This window comes from Corapipo altera, unplaced genomic scaffold, assembly GCF_003945725.1.
Source record: "Corapipo altera isolate COAL_440 unplaced genomic scaffold, ASM394572v1 214, whole genome shotgun sequence".
Lineage (NCBI taxonomy): Eukaryota > Metazoa > Chordata > Aves > Passeriformes > Pipridae > Corapipo > Corapipo altera.
The window spans coordinates 559569-578795 of record NW_020885031.1 but is presented as its reverse complement, the minus strand read 5'-3'; the positions used below and the strand labels follow the sequence as shown (position 1 = coordinate 578795).

Genomic DNA, 19227 nt, shown 5'->3' with positions numbered 1-19227 from the left:
GCAGAAAGAGCCGCCACAGCTGAGGGGGGGGAAGCACATTCATCATTTATTGACGGTGCCCTCGATGGGCTGCGGTAGCCTGCGGGAATATCGCGGCACACACCACGCGGAGGGAGACGCCGGCTGCCTGGGGATGTTAGGGGGGGGAAGCCTTTTTTTTTTTGTCGGGCGGCAGGGAAAGGCTCCCGGCCCCTGCCAAAACCTCGGGAGCAGGGCAAGCGCCAGCGTTGTACCGCGACACCCGGCGTGTCTCAGCGCGGAGCGGTCGTGCCGCTGCCGTCCCAGCGGGAATTCAGCGCCCCGGGGCTGGCGTGGATCGGGACGGCGGCGGGGCCGGAGCGCGGGAGCCGTGAGGGGAAGGGCACGGCCGCTGCTGAGCCTCCCGCCGCGGCCGCGCCGCCGCTGCCCTCCTGGCGGCATTCCTGCGTGTTTGGTGGGAGGGAAGAAACGGAAAGAAGGAAGAGGTGAGGAGGGAGGCATCGCCCCGCCGGGGTGTTGGAGATTGCCGCTTTGTCCCGAGTATACCTCTGCGTCAGCCTGTGGACGAGCAGCTGGATCCAGGGCGCCTCGGGGGCCACGCACACCCTCTTGTTTTTCTTCAGGGTGAGGCTGCAAGGCCACAAGAACCCCTCAGCCCCCTCGCACGCCCCCTCCCCAAAGCTTTTCCAACCGACAGAGAAAACTCCCCAGCACGGATATGGGCGCACCCCGGACAGCAGGGAGATGGGATTTTTGGGCCATGACCCAAATAAGCCACACTGCGGGGAACCCCCTTTAAAACAGGCAGCGGCGGCCCTGCGCCTTGCAAGAGTCACCTCGACACTTGGGATCTTCAGAGAGGACACAAGCACCCACAACTTGCAGGAATTGCTTCCCAGACTTTCCACTTACATGATCTCCTTCCTCCGGCAGTGCAGACCAGGTGGCACGACGTCGATGGTGAGGATCAGTCCCAAGTTGATAACCTGGGCGGTCGATTTGATGCACTTGCACCTCATGTTGGTCAGCAGGCTCTCCAGCGACAGACCTGCGCCCCAGAGCAGCCCACACCAGCTCTCAGCCCCCCCGAAGGGGAGGCAGATGGAGGGGGACATCCCACTCCCCACTATCCCATCCCATCCCAGGCACTCATGGGGCCACTTGCAGGGACAGGCAGGTGTTAATGGGGTTTGCAGCAAGGCTAATCCGTCCCAGCACAGCCTCTTTTCCTGTACATGGAGGGGGTTTAGCAGGAGGGTTTGAAAACTTAACCAATATTTTATGAATTAAACCCACTGCCCACCCACCAAGCACTCATGTTTCACAGGAAGAGAAGCAACTTAAACCCATGAAACAAATCCCCCAGACTCAGGCATCCCCCTCCAGCTTAGCCACAGGATTTAAAAGATAAACTCAAGCTCAAAGGCAGGCGAGAGACAAATTTGAAAGATAAGCTCAAAGACAGGTAAGAAACAAATTTGAAAGCTTAGCAGAGCCCACACTCAGCCCCATCTGGGACACCCAGTGCCACTATCCAGGTGTTTGGAGAGGGACACAGACACCCCAAAGCCACTCACTGCCCCCAGGCACCAAGTTGCTCAGGAGCAGGAGCAGGGCCAGCGCTGCCAGGAGCAGCCTCATCCTTGCTGCCTGCCCAGAGCCAATGCAGGGGCTGCCTTATAGCCAGCCCTGAGGGGATTTCACAGGCTGGGAAGGGCCTGAGAGGGAGGAAAAAGGAGATGCCCCCACGCTTCAACTTCCCTGCCCTTGCTTCCCCCCCATTGCACGTGGCCCATGAAAAAGGCGGAAATTGCCACGGCCGCCTCCTAAAACCTCCTGCTCGCCCCATGTTTTCGGGGAAAGGCTGGTGCCCCCATGCCCCTGCTGCTCCCTGAGCACCCCAGTCCCCCAGAGTGCCACAGGAAGGGATGCAAGGGACGGTAACCTCGGGCTGCCACACCTTTATTGGGCCTGTTGGGTTGTGCTCAAAAAGGACACCCAGCGCATGGCCGCAGGGTGGGAGGGGAGGGAGGCAGGGACTGGCATGGTCAAGGGTTTAAAGGAATAAAATGCCGAGGGAAAAGGGTCTCAGGGGATCAGGCGGGAGGACACTCCCCCCAGGACTGGGGTAAAGTGGCAGCAGGATGGGAAGGGGGGGCAGTTCTGGGCCCAGCACATCTGGCCGTCCCTCCGGTGGCAGCTTCCTCAGCGGGGACGCTCTTTCTTCCTCCTGCCAAAAGCAGAAGAGGGGAGGAACGTGTGAAGACAGGTCCCCACGGGATGCCCCTGGTCCTGCCAGGAGCCCTGTGTGCTCAGGGGGAGCGGAGGGGAGGTCTTACAGGTGAGGGAGGTCATGCAAGAGTTTCTTCACCCAAGGGGTATCGGGATCCACGCAGACCTTCTCCAGGGATTTTAGCTTAATCCTAGAAAACACACAGGCTTTCAGCACCGTCACTTCCCCCTCCTGCAGTGGAGGGGTTTTGAGCCGCTGAGCCCCCCATCCTTCTCATAAAAATAAGCATGACACTGAAGTAATTCAGGGAATGTGGGGGGAGTGAGAGGCTCATAACCCCCGGCACACACTTACACCACCTCGAGGCGCCGGCAGCTGCTCCCCACGGGCCGCACCTCGATGCTGTCGTATTTCGCCGGGGGGATGAAGGCTCTGGTGGTTTTGCGGCAGCGGCAGCTCAGGTTGCCATTGGCTTCCAGGAGAGCTGGAGGAGCACGCGGCTGCGGCTCACCCGTCACCTCAAATCCCACTGCCATCCCCAAAACCCTTCCTGTGCAATGCGTGTGCCCCCATATCTCACCGGGATCACCCGCTTTAAACCCTGGAGGCGGCACGGCAGGATAACACCCCCGAAAGCCTCATCCCCCCCCCCCCCCCCCCCCCCCCCCCCCAAACCCTCCCGAGGGGAACCTCACCTGCGTCCCCGGGGCGGTGGGTCGCCAGCAGCACCCCCAGCAGCAGGGCCGCCCACGCAGCCATGCCGGCCCCACCCCGGCACCGGCAGCATCCCCCTATTTGAGCCGGAAAATAGGAGAAGTGAGGCGGCACGGGCGGCCCCGGGGTCGGGGTGGTTTTCTCCCGTCCCGTTCTGTGCTGACGGAGCTTGCTGAGCTTGCAGCGCTGCTGGTCAAACGTGGCTCGGGGCTTGGCAGGGGCCCAGGCTTCCCGAAACTGGCTCGTTTTCCCCTTCCTAGAATGCCGGGTCTTGTGAAGAGATCAGTTGTTTCGCCCAAGTTTGTTCTTAGCCCACACAGCCCGACGAGCCCAGAGGTTTCTCTGCCCTGCATTACTATTATTACAGTAATATCTGTCCTGATATTACTATTTTCTCCTACAGTCACGTTGTCCCCCCCGCAAGGAACAGACCAGCAGAGCTCTGGTGACATTTGCTTTTGGTCTTTTCCCCCAGAACTCTGCCACGTGACCTCACACCCATTCCCTTTCGGCCTGGATTGATTTTTAAAGGCTTACAGCCACCTGCAAACCCCAGCCCCATCACAAACACCAGCACCTGGATGTGGGATGCGTTGGCTGGATCCAGCTCCCTGCCAGGAACATCGTGGCCTCCAATCAGGACTCAGGGAAACAACAGGTTAAGGATGGGAAGGACCCTTGACAAGGGGGAATAGCTTTACACTGACAGAGGGCAGGGTTAGATGGGATTTGGGGAAGAAGGTCTTCCTTGTGAGGGTGGGGAGGCCCTGGCACAGGTTGCCCAGAGAAGCTGTGGCTGCTCCCTCCCTGGAAGTGTCCAAGGCCAGGTTGGATGGGGCTTGGAGCAACCTGGGCTAGTGGAAGGTGTCCCTGCCCATGGCAGGGGGGTGGCACTGGATGAGCTTTAAGGTGCCTTCCAACCCAAACTGTCCTATGACTCTATGTCCTATATTACTTCAAAGCTAGGAGATCCAGGGAAATACAACAGCAGGAAAAATCCTGAATTTTATTGGACTTGAGCTCTCGGGACAGGACACGCCACGCTGTGCCACACAAACCCCAGACACACACTCTCTCGCTGAGCACTTTGCACAGAAGGAGTCACAAAGTCATTCCTAAAGAAGCAGGAGCAGCCCCTCACAGAGAACGGCTTCGCAGTCCACGGGCAAGTAAATAAATGAAGGATTCAGATTCACACCGATCCAGGGACCAAATGCAGGGGGAAACACCCCCACAAACCCACCGTGGGGCTGGGGCCAGCAGTGAGCCACCCTCCCTACAGGCACTGCCAGTGTTTCAGGAGGGGGGGAAGCGAGGGCAAAGTGAGGAGCAGCCAGGTCTGCACACCCGGGCATCGTCCACCAGCCCATCTCGGGGCTCTGGGCATCAACTTCCTTAGCAGGAAACTTATTTTTTCTTCCTGCGAAAAGCAGAAGGAGGAGAAATGTGTGAATGCCGAGAAAAGCGGGTCCTGGGGGGAGGAAGCTCTTGCCCCCAAGCGAAGGAAGTCACTGCCATTTCCCCGGGGCAGGAATCACTCGCTGGGACAGCCACAAACCCGGCACGGGCACAGAGTGGGGCGGTTTCCCAGCCCAGCACCGATGCACTACTGCACCTGCAACGAGCCAACCCTGCTCCTGCCATTGCTCCCCACCTTTTTTTTTTTCCTCTAAAATGTTTTTGGAGACGCAGCACTGTGCATATAAGCCAGGGAGAGTACGACCCATGGACGGGTCCTGTGGAACTTGCACAGCAAAGAGTTGCCCCTCACTGCCTTGGGAGCGGGTCCCTTGGCCACCAGCAGCCCCCCGAGAGCCCCCCAGATCCACAAGCGCTTCTCAGGAGTGCAGATGTGCTGGAATGCTGTCCAAGGCCACCTGAGCCAAAGGGGTTTCCACCAGACCAACTCACGTGCTAGCGATACGCTTCAGCAGCTTCTTTACCCAAGGGGCTTCGGGATTCACACACACCTTCCCTGCAGCTCTTAATTTAATTCTGAAATGCAAGGAGAGCTCCTGAGCATTCCTGTCCCCTCCAAAGGCAGGGATTCAAGCAGCCAGAGATGACAGGCAAGAGTCAGCTTTTGCTCACAGTGCCAGAGAAAGCAGCCAGAGACAGAGGAAGCCACGGGATGGCCAGGAACAAGGAAAATGCAACACGTTCCCCTGCAGAGGGGAACCAGAGCATGGTTCAAACCCAAAGACCAGAGCATGGTTCAAACACAGGTTTTTTTCTGGAGATTTACAAATGTATCAGTGCTGAGCAGTTAAAGAATTCTGGGAAAATTAGTTATGGCCCAGCGTTTAAAAGATGTGCTCCTTCCAAGCTGCAAACAACCCCTTCTCCAGCACGCTCCCTGCTAAGCACCAGCATGAGGAGATCACACTTTCCCTGGCTGGAAACATTCCTTTGGGTCCTGTAGCAGGTGGCCTGGGGTGCATTTCCACACCTCATATTTCTCAGGGAGCAAGCCAGCAGCAGTTTTGGAAAGGTTTCCAGCAAGGCAGCGTGGAAGCAGGATGGCAGCAGAAGCACAGCACTTACATGATCTCCGTGCGCCTGCAGGTGCTGCCCACGGGCCTTATCTCAATGCTCTCATATTTCTTGGGACTGATGTAGTCCAAGGTTGTCTTGGCACACCTACAGCTCAGGTTCCCATTCACCTCCAGGATGGCTGGGAGAGAGAGAAGGGGGCGACTTACAGACACGAACCGCACTGTTAGAGATGCAGCAGCTCCGAGAGCCAAAGGAAGTTTCCCTTTCCATGTTTTCACGGACAGCACTGCAGGGACCACAGTAAGAAGCCGTGCCTCTGCCTCAGTTCCCTGCTCCCACACAGCCCCTGAAAGCTGAACCAGACCCTGGCAAAGGACGGTCACACTTTCTCCCTCAGCTAAACAGGCAGGAAGATCCCAGTCTCCTCCAGTCCCTGGATGCGGGTGATGCCCACCCACAGCAGGGAGCTGACAGCAAAGCCACCCGGAGCTCACCTGCGTGGGCTGAGTGGGACATCACCAGCAGCAGCAGCAGCCACGGGAGCACGGGGACTCCCATCCCTACCCCAGCCAGCACTCGCATCCTGGCGGCAGGATCGGCCCCGGGGACGCTCTGAGGAGCCGGGCGCACAAACACCCCTATTTATTCGGGAGGGTCACACGCCGACTCAGGCACAAGGTTCACACTTGAGCAGTCAACAGCCAGCCAGCAGAGCATGGAGAGGGGTGACATCATTTCTCTGCTGCTCCCACAGCCGCCTCGGGGGCTGAATTGACAATATTATCGATCGAGACCTGCCACTGGGACGAGGCGCAGATTTGGATTCCCCACGCCCTGTTTCTGTTGGGTCTGTGCTCATATCACCCTTCACTCCCTTGAGCATTTACCCCTCAACCACACAAAAAAGCCCAGAATAAAACCAGAGCGCCAGCCCTGGCTGAGCAGAGGGGGTTTAATGCACTCAGACATTTACATATTTCTTTCTTAGGGCTGTATTTCCCCCACGCTATTTTTGCTGCCTCTTTCATCAGCAAAAACGCCTCGCTGTGGAAAAATAATCAAGATCTCTGCTCTGTTTCTACTCAGACCCTTCAGATCTCATGCTTGGCTGGACTAGTAACACACCCAGGGTGGCCACAGCAGCATCCCATGTCCGTGGATGTCAATGGGACAGGGGCTGCCCTGAATAAAGTCTGCAAAGTCACCAGCCAGGAAGCCAAAGGGGAAGGGGGACAGGCGAGGAGGAAGGAAGAGGGCACAAGAAAAGCGATGTGGTTCGTGTGATAATGTTGTAATTTGGAGCTTTCAAATTGCATCAGCATTTTATATAGTAACAAAATGGTACATTAAAAAAAAAAAAAAAGAGTCTTCCACTCAAGTTACTCATCTCTCTCTGAAAACCCGTTTTTTTCTCTAAGTCCAAAAGTCTTGTGAAGACCTTGTTCAAGAGACCAAGGTCAAAAAGAGATGATTGAGTTTAACTCCCTGTACACCAGGGTCATGGAGAGGCCAGGGAAAATTTCCATGGGCTATTCCCCCAGGTCCTACAGAAGGAACGAGCACCTTGCTGTCACAGCAGTGAAAAAGGACATGGCCTTAAAACTACTTTTTGTTCAGTCCTTTCAGATCTAAATTTCCTTGCAGAGAGTTATTAGAAGCCCAGTCTAGGGCTGGTTTTGCCGGGTTGTGGAAGGGTTCTCTCAGAAAAAAAAATGGTGGGGAAGGCAGCGATTCACCGGGAGAGATGACCAGTCACCTACACAAACTGCTACGGAAGCACAAAAGACCTCTCCAAATCTTTCTAGGTAGGAAAGGCGGAATCAACGTGGAGGCGGCGAGAAAGGAGGACTTGGCTGCCCTGCCAGGGGTTCTGAATCAGCCCACTGGTTCTGATGGGTGACTAACGGGCAGTTGAGGGTTTTTGCCAGGAAGGAAAAGCCACAGTCGCTGCGGTGCCCCGTGTTCCTGCACACCAGTGGGAGTTTTGAAAAGGGAGAAGCGGGGTGAGGATCTGACCTGCCGCTGTATTTAAGTTAACCGCTTCCTAGATGCCAGGAATTCGGAAGAGGGGCCCTCACATATCGATCTGTGGCCTCATCCAGGCCAGAACCAACTGAAACACGTACAAAACATCCTCACAGCTTCTCTATTTTCTGCAGCAGCTGCGCCTTTGCAGGCAAGACTTTTATTTCAGTCATTTTTTATCTTATTTATGTTAGATTTTTATCAAATTTTTTACACCTGCCGAATCCTTCCCCCAGCACTTAAATCGCAGCCAAAATTTTTCAGCCCACTCCTCCCTTCCCCACAACTCACCCAGGGCTCCTTGCAGGAGAAAAAAAAAACAACAACTACGGGGGTTTTGTGTTTTAAATTTCCCCCCCAAAAACCCCAACCGCGGCGAATCTTCACTGCTGCGGTTTGTGGTCCTGTACCTGCTTCAGAGACAAAGATGCCTCCTACTGAAACCTGAAACCCACACCTATTTCAGCCTCAGTGTGAGAGCACCAGAATAAGCCAAAACCTAACGAAATCAGTCCATAATTAGGTTGGTTGAGCGACCTGTAGAGCTTACTGTCACTTACTGTCTTCAAGCCAAGGTGAACAGACTTGCTGGTGATGCAGCATGGGGACGGAAATCTCAGTTTGGGCTCATTTTTGGTGACAGCAGAGCAGTGACACCTCTGCAAGCAGGTGAGAAACCTGCTATGGGCATTTTTAAAACCATTTGGTCTGCTCGAGGGCCAAACACAGGGAATACAGTACGAAGGATCTTTTGAATGAGACGGGATAAGGCAGAAGGAGAAAGGCTCTGAGCAGGAACCAGAGGAACTAAGGATAATTTTTAGAACTGTGAACGTGATATTCCTGCCTCCCCAGTCAATCCCGAGCCATAGGACCTGTGTGGAGCAGCTTTCCGTGGCAGGGGCAGCCGCAGTAGGTGTTGAGCAGCACGTCAGCACGAGCCCCGGAGCAGGGGCAGTTTTTGGGACATCCCGGCCACCCACCCCAGAGATACAAACGGCACCGAGCGAGCCCAGGAGAAAAGCCCCGGACTGCTGTGCCAAATTGCAGTAGAAAAGCACCGTGGGGAGCACCCTGGCGCCCCACAGCCCTGCCAAGCTCTCGCTCTGTTTCTGACCCGAGTCAATCCGAAACGCCGAGCCGAGGAGCGGCGTTATCCCTCCGGGCCACACCGGGAGAGCCGAAAGCACCGCGCCGCCTGGCATGGATGAGGCGAGGCTGGAGGGAGACCCGAGGGCTTTCCCAGAAAGTGCCACCGAGGCCTCATGGGCCCCGGTTCCCTTCCCACACATTTGCATGTGGGCGCAGGAACCGGTCTAGACGCCGCAGGTGCCGCGGAGGGCCCGGGCGCCGTTGGAGATTTGCATCGCGGTGACGGCGACGGCTCAACCCCTTGCCATGGGAGCAACGGGATGATGAGGGACACGGAGTCGGGCTGTGACAGGAGGGAGCCAGTGGACACTGTGAGCCAGTGGTGCCTGTTGACAGGGCCTTGCTGCTCTCTCTGCACAGTCAGAGCCACTTCAACCTGCAGTTCTCAGCAGTCTCCAGCAGCCGGGAGGAAGGGCTCCGGCTTTCAGCACTTCCTTCTCAGAGTAGTCAAGAAGCCATCCCATCCAGGTCTACTCACAACGGCTTAACACACTCCTGCAAACTCCTCCAGCTAGATCTTGCTTCACAAGATGGGAAGTTGCCACCCCCAACAACCCCCAGCAGCACCTTTCCCTGGAATACCAAGAGGATGCAGCAAGCCCACGACTGGAAAAAGGAATTAGACCCTGGGACTACCAGGATATGGAAGGAGTCACATGAGCTTTCACAGTCAGACCTCTCGGTGCGTGACAAGGACCAAAGAACCCAAAGTGCCACAAATACAACAGGGATGGCCCGCAGGTTCATCTCCCCTCTACGCTCCAGAGGGAGCAGCCTCCTGAAGGCATGTTCTGATTTCTGGAGCCAAATTATATCCCATTTGGGCAACCTGTTTAGGCAAACACTTCCCAAAAGTCCCAGCACCACTCTCCCAGGAGTGTTATGGCAAGGTCTCCTGCCCTTCTCCTTGGAGTCTGACACCTTGATAAATGCAGCTACAAGTCTGGTTAAACATTTTCTGTTTTTCCAGTTATTAGTGGCTTCCACTTTAGTTGAGCCCGTAATTAAGCTGTCTCCACATTACTTGGCTTGCAGGATAACCCAGAGTCATTTTTTTCGCTCATGTCCACTTAATGCTTTGAGGCCTTCCCTAACCCTCTTTTTGCCAGGTGCCTCCCCACTTGTTTTTCCCTCGGGGAAGATGCTTTCCCCACGTTTCACCCACAAGCCACCGCAGGAGTAGCTGTACTTAGAAAAGCCCCAAGCCAAGAGCGACTGTTCTCCAGCACCGAGTAGAAGTGCACATGGTAAGGAGGGGAAATCCAGGTCTGCACTGAGAAGGAAGCTGCAATACTAATGTCTTCTGGGGAAATGAGCAGCCCTCCCACCCCTCGGAAAGCCCCTTCTCAAGCTTTCCTCTTGAACCCAGCACCCCTTGAATCAGCACTTTGGCCACCAGAGCCTTGTGCCCAGAGATGCTCTCAAAGGAGACAGAGAAACCTGAGCCCAGCTTCTGCTAAGGACTGAAGTCTCAGTGGGAATTGATACTGAAAGGAGCTGTCTTGGGCTGAAATAACCCAGTTCACGTTTGGAGGGTATGAAAGGAAGGTGGGTCAAGCACACGAGTCATGCTTCATGATGGAAGGTCGGCAAGCTCTGGCCTGCCGGGTGTAAATGGGGAGGGAGATGAAAGGGCAGCACTCAGGGAGAGAAGAAAGGCTTCGGGAGACACGTGAAAGTGAAACCAAGAAGCACAAAGCCATAAAACCCATGAAATCTGCTTTGATCTTTCCTCAGCTTTTATCTCGCTTGTCGCTCACGACGCACGCCCTGGAAACTAATAAGGCCTAAATTAGAGTCAAATCTGCCGCAGGGCACAGCCGGGGGCTGGATCCAGAATGTCCCTGCAGCGTTACGGGCATCTCCCCTCCCTTCCATACCCCCACCCTGCCAGCCCCTCACAGTCACTCACTAGAGCATCTCCTGGCTTGAGGTTTTGTCGTGCGAGAAAAGTTTTCCATCCCCAACCCGAAGCTCCCCGCCGCTGCTAATCCACTGAAATGGAAAAGGGGGGGGGGGGGGGGGGGAAGCCTTTTTTACCGAACAGACTCATTTTTCAGGGGTGAGCAAACAAGAAAGTTGACCCAGCGAGTGCAGCTCGGAGCGGAGGCCACTAGAGAGCAGCAGACACCAGCGTTGCTGATGGCAGCCGAGAAAGGGAAAACGGGGCGAGAAAGGAGACTTCCAGACGGCCCGGGATCTGCCCAAGTGTCCAGTTGGTCGGTAAAGGATCACGATCCGCGGTGAGTGAGTGCACAGGAAAAAAAAGTTAAATCCTTGCAGGTGTCACGTGTGCCTGCTCTCATCACAAAGGTGTGTGTGTTTGGGGGGTGGTTCGCTGAAAAGGCGGCTTCCAGAAGTATTTCTGAACCACCAGCTGCGAGTTTTTCCCCCAGCCCGTCATTTCTGCTCACGGCTTTGCACCAGAGTGCACAAAGGGTGGGGGTGCCCAAGGAGCGGCCGTGGAGATGGGATGCAGCCAAGAAGGACCAAGTGGCTGGGTGTTGGGGTGGGAATGAACAGGGGAAACTCAGACCTGGGGAAGGAAAGGGAAGGGAAGGCAGGAGATGAGATGAAAGTAGGGCTTCCTCCTCTCCCAAAACGCACAGGTTGGTGCTCTTTGCTCAATTCCCAGGCAAGAGCAGTAGCAGAACTCGCTCCTCTTGATGTTCTGCAGCAAAGGAGAGTTCAGGGGAGGTTTTTGGGTGGGGAGAGGCACAGAGGCATCCTGGAAATCTAGAAATGCAGGTTAGACCCTGCAGACCCTGCAGCAAGGTAAAGGGACCTTTGTCTGAGGGAGGAGGGAGGAAGATGCTGCACAGATCACCCTGAAAAAGGAGGAGGAGGAGGAGAGGGAGATGCCTTCTTTGTCCTGAGTGGCTGGGGAACTGGATGAAGCCAGCACCACGCCCATTTTTCCAACTCCAGAGATTGCCAGAGGCATGAAGATGCAGTGCCTTTTTAGCATGTGTCTCCTGGCTCTATTCCCAGCTAGAAAGCTGGGAGGTTAAGTAATCTTAAGCTGAGACAGGAGCCTTACTGTTCAAGCTGCACACCTGGAAGCAGCTGGAAGCTGTTAGTGTCACGGGAAGCCAGTATGCCAGTCGGGAAACAAAACGGCTGGGGCTTCCCACTGGGAGCAGAGGGAGAACTGGGGAGCAGGCTGCCTGCCTCCATCACTCCTGCAATCTCACAGTGTTCCTGGGAGAGCACACATTTGGGATCTCTTTCTTGAATCCCAAAGAGGAGCCATGGTGGGATCCAAGTTTAAGGGAGCTCAAGGCAAACATCTTCCCTAATTTCTCCTGGGTTTCTGCTTGTAAGGGAGTTTTGCATCCCACATAAATGCTTCCCCCAGGACACTGTTGGATGCTTATTTGCTGAAAGGCAACTCGGGGACAGCCTGCAGTGTCACAATTCCAGAGAGGAAAGGTGAAGGAGGGAAAGACTGTGGAATGGGGTAGCATTTTCCCCAGGGTTTGGGCAAACTGTTCCCCAGGAAGCATCCAGCCCTGGGGACTGATATAACTGTCAGACAGGCTGGTTATGTCCTAGCCTGGCTTTTCCTGTCTGGTACAGCTGGTTATCATTCCAGCTGGAGGGGAGTGATACTGGGAAAGCCACCCCATGGGACTGGAGGGCATTCAGCTGCTCCCCCGGAGAGCTGCTCCCCAGCTTTGCAGGGAGCGTGGATAAAATGCATTTCCATGCCAAACATCTTCAGAAACTGGGGTTTTTAATACTTGGGAAGTATCAGCCAACACAAACTAATGCTTTAAGTCCACCCCGCTGCTTCAGCACTCACCCAGCGTTGGGAGGCAACTGCGAGGGACCCTCCCCACTTTGCTTTGTCATGCTAAAGGAAACGATGTTTATCTGCCCCAAACTCGCATGCATGGGACTGAGAGACCGACAGCAACACAAGAACGTGATTCACAGCACATTTTCATCGAGCCCTGCCTCACCCACAGTGTTTTCTGTGCTGTTGAATCAGCCTGTGGAAGTGTTTAAAGGTCACAGTGCTAAATGCCATCAAAGTATTTTTGCTACTCCGGCTGTATCGGCCCCAGGATTGTGCCTGCCCTGCTTCAGGCAAGGAGGGGAAAGCTGCTGCATCCTGCCTCTGATGCCTCAGGATATCTGATGATGTGCAGGAGGTCACAGAGTCCCTATCCCATCTCTCACACAGCTCCAAGGTGAGGCAGCCGTGTCCCAAGTCCAGTCACACCTCTGTGTCACCTCCCGCCTCCTCACAGGTAATGCCACAGCTATTTGCCCTGCCCAGCTGATATTTCCTCAGTTCCTGAGCTGTTTTCTGAATTGCTCGAGCTATCAGGGTGTTTGCATAAACAGCAGCACACTCACACCCTCCCTCCCTCCCCAGCCTTTCCTAAGGTTAGTCACCGTCCTGCCTAACCCCAGACTAACCCGCGGGCAGGGAGCCCACGTTTCTACCACACCTACGGAAAAAACCTTCTTTGGAGGTGCACGTAACCACACACAGTAAGTTCCTGCATTTCAGGGTCACAACAGAAGCCCCACAGCAGCCATTTGCACATTGAATCACAGAATGGTTTGGGTTGGCAAGGGACCTTAAAGCTCATCCAGTGCCACCCCCTGCCATGGGCAGGGACATCTTCCAATAGACCAAGTTGCTCCAAGACCCGCCCAAGCTGGCCTTGGACACTCCCAGGGGTGGGGGAGCCACCAACTTCAAGTTACAAGTACTTAAAATAGGAGTAAAAACACTGTCCTAACCCCAAACCTGTATTCTGTAAACAGTGTTTTCACTGAGGAAGACAGGCTGGTTGAAAGACACGGTGGGAAAGCTTTGTGTGGAAAAAGTAGAGTCCTGACTCTGCTCCTTCCTGCACTCATTCTCTCCTTATTCCTCTACTTCCAACGTGACAAGACTGGTCAGGTAAACAAAATCATACTCCTCTCTCCAGAAAGCACAAACAAGCAAAATCATACCCATCTCCCCAAAAAGAACAACCCAGAAAAAACAAGGCACAAGCAACCCAAAAGGCTGTTGCTGCAGGTTCACGACAGGGTAACAGCTGCTCTCCCCATTTCAACTGCATTAGAGAAAACAGGCTCTTCCCTTAAGACCGTCTTTTCAACCACTTACGAAAGTGCTGTGTTGGCACAGAACTCTCTAACAAAGAGTAAATTTCAACTCAACTGCTTCCAAGACAAGTTGTACTGACACCAGGTATTATGACGACACCTAAACAAGAGAAAGGCTCCCCACTGTGCAGAGACTTCTACTTGCATCTGAAAGAAGGTGAGGACAAGGCATATTCCTGTGAGCAAACAAGTTCCTGTTCCAGTTCAATAGGAGCCACCAGCATAAACTACTAGTAAAACAACTGTGTGTACTTACATATGGGAGTCTGACTGCTGGAGGAGCCACGAAGCGAGAGCCCTGTCACCTCTGCAGCCAAACTGTGCTTCACAATCTGCTGAGAGACGTGGCACTGGGTCTCCTACCATGAGCAGGAAGCTGCAAGGGAGTCTCTACACCTGGGCTCAGCTAGGAAATACCCAATTCCCTGTAAAGCATTCCCACCTGGGAAGGCTGAGTGAGGGGGCAGCTTGTCTGGGTGCCTTCCTCAGCTGCCTCGTGATGGGCAGCAGGGGGAGATGGGAAGAAGAGAAATTAATGACATTTTACCCTCCGAGTCCTTTCCTAAAGGCTTCTGCCACCTCCTCTCAAATGTCTTAGTAAAATCACCAAATCACTGCTGCTTGCACAGGCACAGGAGTTCCCTGTCATTCGTGTCCTGCTGCTCTCTGCCCACTTTGCAGCAAAGCTTTTTAGCACGTGCCAATCCCTCAAGTCAGAAAGTAGCTTAACATTAAATTTGTGCCCAAGGAGCCAAAAAATCCAGGATTAACAGGCTCTCCTCTCTCCTTTCATTCTGCTTACACACTTCCAGTGACCCATTTTACACAGCCCTGAGGGCTGGAGGGGCTCTGCAGCCAGACTTTTTCTGCTTGTTCGTATTTCCACACAGATGCAGGACTGAGCTTGTTTTACCCTAACCGTGATAAAGAGGATGCAGGGTAGTTTCTGTCTATTCCAGCTGCTTTGTGGCAGGTTACCTGGGACAGATGCAGTGAGAAACAGAGATAGGAGTTCAGAAAACTGATAAAAACCAACAGAAGGCGATGAAAAAATTCAAACTGCCCTTCTTCACACCTAGAGAAAGCTGTAGCAAGATCTTGCTAGGAAAAGCCCTCCTACACGATTAGCCCTGCTCACAGGCTCCCTCTCCAACAGAGGGGCTGCCAGACTCAGGTCACGTATCCTTCGTCCACAGTGCAATAAATACCCCAGATAACGGTTTAAAACAATCCCCTGACAGGCTGCACGTAGAGGCTTGTCAAGCCTTGAGCACCCTGCAGGCTGCGCTTGAAAACCTCTGTCCTGGACGATTTATCCATCTGGGAGGTTCTTTTCTTACCCCCACCCCGATCTCCTTGTTTGCAGGTTGTTTCCACCTGTGGAAGTTTCCTTTCTGCTGGTGCTGTTGAAGCTGAACCCCAGGAAGAGGCTGATTTCCATCCAGTCTGCTACAAAACCCTTTCTCTCCACGTTGACTTGTCTTCCTGCAATTTCTTCTCTACATGAGAGCATTTCCCTGCCAATTCCCAGGAATTCCACACAAACACCCCCCCCTCCATTTCCTCTAACCTTTCTCTTGCCTCTCTACGTTCCCACCCACACCTATCGTCCCCCTCCATTAAAAAATAACAGACAGCCACAGCCCCTTTATATTTTATAGAATATCTGTGATCTTTGTAAGGCACTTCAAGCATTTTGAGAGTTTCAAAGCACTTGCAGGGATAATAATTGTCCTGTGTTCTTACCCAGAAGGGCATGGAAATGCTATCACGAGGTTCAAATAAGTCAGCACACTTAGATACCTTTCCAAATGAGTTTGGAATAGTTTATTTTCAGGCCTTTAATGAGAAAATCATATACACAGAGTCTGACTTCTTTTCTCTGGCCTTGGTGGGGCAGGGAAATGAGCTCTCCTAAACCCTCATTCCCTGGAAATTGTGCCCCAGCCCGGATCTTCCTCCCTGCACGTACAATCAGCATCACTAGTGAGCTTTAAAATTGCTTGTGGTTAAACATAAAATGGTCAGAGATTCTCTATCTTACACTGTGTGATTCTTCCTTCTATCTGTCTGCTCACAACTTGCTGTTAAGACACAAGGTCTGGCCACTTACTCCTGGCAAGGTATTTCCACTTCTGAAATGGAAATTAGGAGACTAGCCCAGGATCCAAGTGTGGATTTGAATTTCAGACTTCCTGAAGTTCAGGAGCATTCTGACTTGGTTCTCTTTTAGCCCACAGTAAAACTTTGCCTTCTTGTTTCCAAAAACCTGTTACTAGAGATAAGAACTTGCTCAAGCAAACATTTGCAAAACTCAGGTGTTGATTAGATCTTTTACATCCAAAGTCTTCCCTCTGGGATAACCCTAAGGATGTGCAAGACCTGGGTTTCAGAGCTCATAAATCTCCCCGACTCCTTTGGAAAGCAGAGGCAGATGGAGACGTTCAGCTGCTGGAAATATCACCCTCTCTGCACACAGCAGGAAAAATGCTGCTCCAGTTTGGCATCTAAGTTGCCTCCCTAGATCACCTCTGCCTCCTGAGGTTGTGTTTGAGGCACGGGGAAGGGGAAGGACAGAGAGGTGTGGGCTGATGTCAGCGACCCAAGAAAGGACTTTGACCTGCAGGGCTGCCAACCGAACACCCCCGAGGAGCAAGGCATTCCACAGAGCCTTTTATGTGCCTCTTGTACAGCACAGGGCACACAGGACACCCCTTGAGGGATGACAGGGCACTGTCACATACTCTTGCTTACTAAAATCTAAGTCACTCCCTGCTCCCAGCTCAAGAAGTGATGCCAGGAGATATAAACTTGATCACAGAGCAACAATATCGAGCGATGGCCAGCGCTGGCTGAGGGGCCCCACAGGGTGCAGAGTCTGAGAGATGGGCCTGGAAGGATCTAAAGGAGGCAATAACATAAAAGCTTTGACCCCAGTGAAGCAGAAAATGATTTCTGACCAGAACCAGCACGGCTTTAACCCTCTGAGGACTCAAAGCTATACAGAAAGAGTCCAGCCCTGTGACTTCAGGTGGACCTTTTGTTAAGGAGATGAACCCCAGGGGCATTCTGAAGGCAGGCTTCCATGGCAACTGTGGGAAAAACCCATTAAATACGGGTTTTTTTAGCAGAAGGAGAGTTGGTAAATTCTCCATTACACCAAGTCTCTTCCAACAACTGTGGCAGTACTGAAAACCTTTCAGATAAACCCCGATTAAAATGTACATCAGCACAGGCAGCACAGTGTAAATAGGAGTTTATTTAACAGTCAAGCCTTCAGCTGCTTCCTACAGAAATCAGTCTGCAAGCCCTGGTTCCTCACACATCCCACCTTTCCACAAGGGTTCAGCTGATTTATCCTTGACAACCAAGAACTTCAGCAAGAAGCTATTCCTGGCTTTGTTCTGCCCAGGGGGAGCAAAGGAAGCCAGAGGTTCAGGAACACACAGGAGGTCAGGGAGGAAGCGTGTGACAGAGGAAGGAGTTGCAGTTGCCTTTCCAGGCCTGGGACAGAATTTCTCACCACACACTAATCCTTGACTTCACTGGGTGGGAAGGAAGCCAGAGCCAAGCGCTCTGGAAATCCCATCACAAGTGTTTCCTTCATTTAGATGTTTAATAGTGCTCACATCCCTGATGAAGATGTACTTGCTACAGCCAAAGAAAACCCCACCAGCACTCTTTGAAGGAGAAATTAAATGCTTCATTAATTCAAAAATGGTTCAGATTGCAAATCAGAACCAGAACGTACAGGTCTAGAGGCAAGATTAGTAATAATTCATGAGCAAAATGCTATGTTTATGCAACACTAAGGATGAGATTTTAATTGCTTATTACTCTAATTGATTTCATTCAGTTGTTATGGCAACTTTCTCCTTTTAGTAGGTGCACTACTAAAAGCAGACGTGGGCTCAGGCCGCGAAGCACGGTAGTGTGTGACGCTCCACAGCTGCACCACATTTTGAAATAAATAATTCTCATTGTCCACTGAGGATTTACTGACTCACATTTTGTTGGGCTTCAAAGGCCTGACAGCCACGGGGGATCATAAGAATAACTCACCCCCCTGTTAGTGCAAGCACAGAAATGGCCCGAGATCGTGAGGCAGCGCTGATGTTCAGATCAACTGTTCCCTCTACTCTGTGTTTCAGCCTTTCACGCTACAGTCAAGTAGCACAGAGTGCTCCAAGCTCTGACAGGAACATCCTTCTTATTCCATCAGAAGAAAAGGGGGAGCTGTTAAGGACCAGGGTCTGAACACACTGACTGCTTTATTCTGAATGGTTTATTGCTCCGTGTCACTTGTTATATGTCATCGAGCGGTGGGGAAGTCAAGCTCCCTGTTTAAAAGGCCATTATCATTATTTAATTATGGAATGACAACTCACTGGGAACAGAAATGGTTCCACGACTGATCCCTTGTGGCCCAGTCCAGCCACAGGAGAGCAGAAACCCACGTGAACCTTCAGCACTACACTTCCAGTAGGTTCGGCAGCACAGGGAATCACATCCCAGAAAACCGGGATGCAGCTGGGAGCTGTCCCAGGGGATGGCTTCCCCACACAAGCATTCCCTCTCAGCCCCCTCCCTCCCACCTCAGTTATGAAAACGAGCACGTATTCCAGCCCTGGAGCCTGCAAGCCTTCCAAGCCCCACCACGTGGTACCAGCAAGCCCCAAACAGCATTTAAAGCCGCGCACTCCTCTGCCATTAAAAACAGGCAAAACAACCCCCAAAATTCCCGTTCTTTGAAGGGAGCCAGGCAAACCCCCTCGGAGGGATCTGCAGCCACCTGACCCGGCAAAAATCAAAGTGGAGCCTAAATTATCAAACCACATTACGAAACCTGAATTATCACCACAGAAGTGAGCCCTGAGAGCGCTCTTCCAAGCCAGGACGAACTTAAAAGGGGCTGAATGGCACACCTCGAGCTTTGGTAACCTCCCAGGCTGTGTAAACCCAGGGATATCGCCCACGGCTTCCCACCTTCCTCGAGCCCACCTACGCCGCGCGCGCGCGTTCCTGCCGGCTCCCGAGCGAGGCTGCACTGAGGTGACCCAAGTGGGCACCTTTGAAGTGGAAGCTGAACATCTCTTTCATGTTCAAAGCAGCCAGAACACCAGACAGCGAGCAACTGGCGCTCTGAAAACTCGGGAGCAAGCGCTGGCAGGAGGCACAGTTCCGTTCCGCGATCAGCTCCCAGTGGTACGTGCGAGTTCTTTATTAGTCAGAAGGGGCTTTCACACACAGCTCCCCGTGCCAAGCATCCATCCCTCACCTGTTCCCCGTGGGAAGTGAGAACTCCTGTAGTGTGTTCCTGTGTTTAAAAAAAAAAAAAAAAGTAGTACCTATGAAGGCCACGAAGAAACATCCGGGGCAGGATTTCCCTTGGCAGACGGGCTCCACGGGCGATTCCCATCCGGCACTGCAGTCTCTCCCTTTTCTTTGCCAGCTGCTCACCAGCACTCCTGGGCAGTCTGGAATCCAGCTGCAGGATC

At 53.2% G+C, this 19227-nt stretch overlaps 3 protein-coding genes across 5 annotated transcripts; all 3 read right to left on the bottom strand.

The window, feature by feature from the left end:
• Window positions 1–32: 32 nt before the first annotated feature.
• Window positions 33–1620, bottom strand: LOC113959283 (permeability factor 2-like). Of its 3 annotated transcripts, XM_027668202.1 has the most exons (4): window positions 1557–1620; window positions 892–1027; window positions 526–609; window positions 33–422 (listed from the first exon to the last, which is right to left on the bottom strand). In XM_027668202.1, exons 1-4 carry the CDS (start codon window positions 1618–1620, stop codon window positions 293–295), a joined length of 414 nt encoding a protein of 137 aa, XP_027524003.1. In that variant the 3' UTR covers window positions 33–292. The 3 variants fall into 3 exon arrangements, with proteins under 3 accessions (XP_027524003.1, XP_027524001.1, XP_027524000.1); XM_027668200.1 differs by lacking the exon at window positions 1557–1620 and having other exon boundaries at window positions 892–1110; XM_027668199.1 differs by lacking the exon at window positions 1557–1620 and having other exon boundaries at window positions 33–609; window positions 892–1110.
• Window positions 1621–1908: 288 nt separating this feature from the next.
• On the bottom strand, window positions 1909–3371 carry LOC113959284 (alveolar macrophage chemotactic factor-like). The gene is made up of 4 exons (XM_027668203.1): window positions 2908–3371; window positions 2567–2696; window positions 2319–2402; window positions 1909–2209 (listed from the first exon to the last, which is right to left on the bottom strand). Exons 1-4 carry the CDS (start codon window positions 2969–2971, stop codon window positions 2185–2187), a joined length of 303 nt encoding a protein of 100 aa, XP_027524004.1. The 5' UTR covers window positions 2972–3371; the 3' UTR covers window positions 1909–2184.
• Window positions 3372–4333: 962 nt separating this feature from the next.
• LOC113959289 (alveolar macrophage chemotactic factor-like) lies at window positions 4334–6004 on the bottom strand. Its single transcript, XM_027668206.1, has 4 exons — window positions 5917–6004; window positions 5471–5600; window positions 4838–4921; window positions 4334–4346 (listed from the first exon to the last, which is right to left on the bottom strand). The coding sequence occupies exons 1-4, from the start codon at window positions 6002–6004 to the stop codon at window positions 4334–4336; spliced, it is 315 nt and encodes a 104-aa protein (XP_027524007.1).
• Window positions 6005–19227: the final 13223 nt, after the last annotated feature.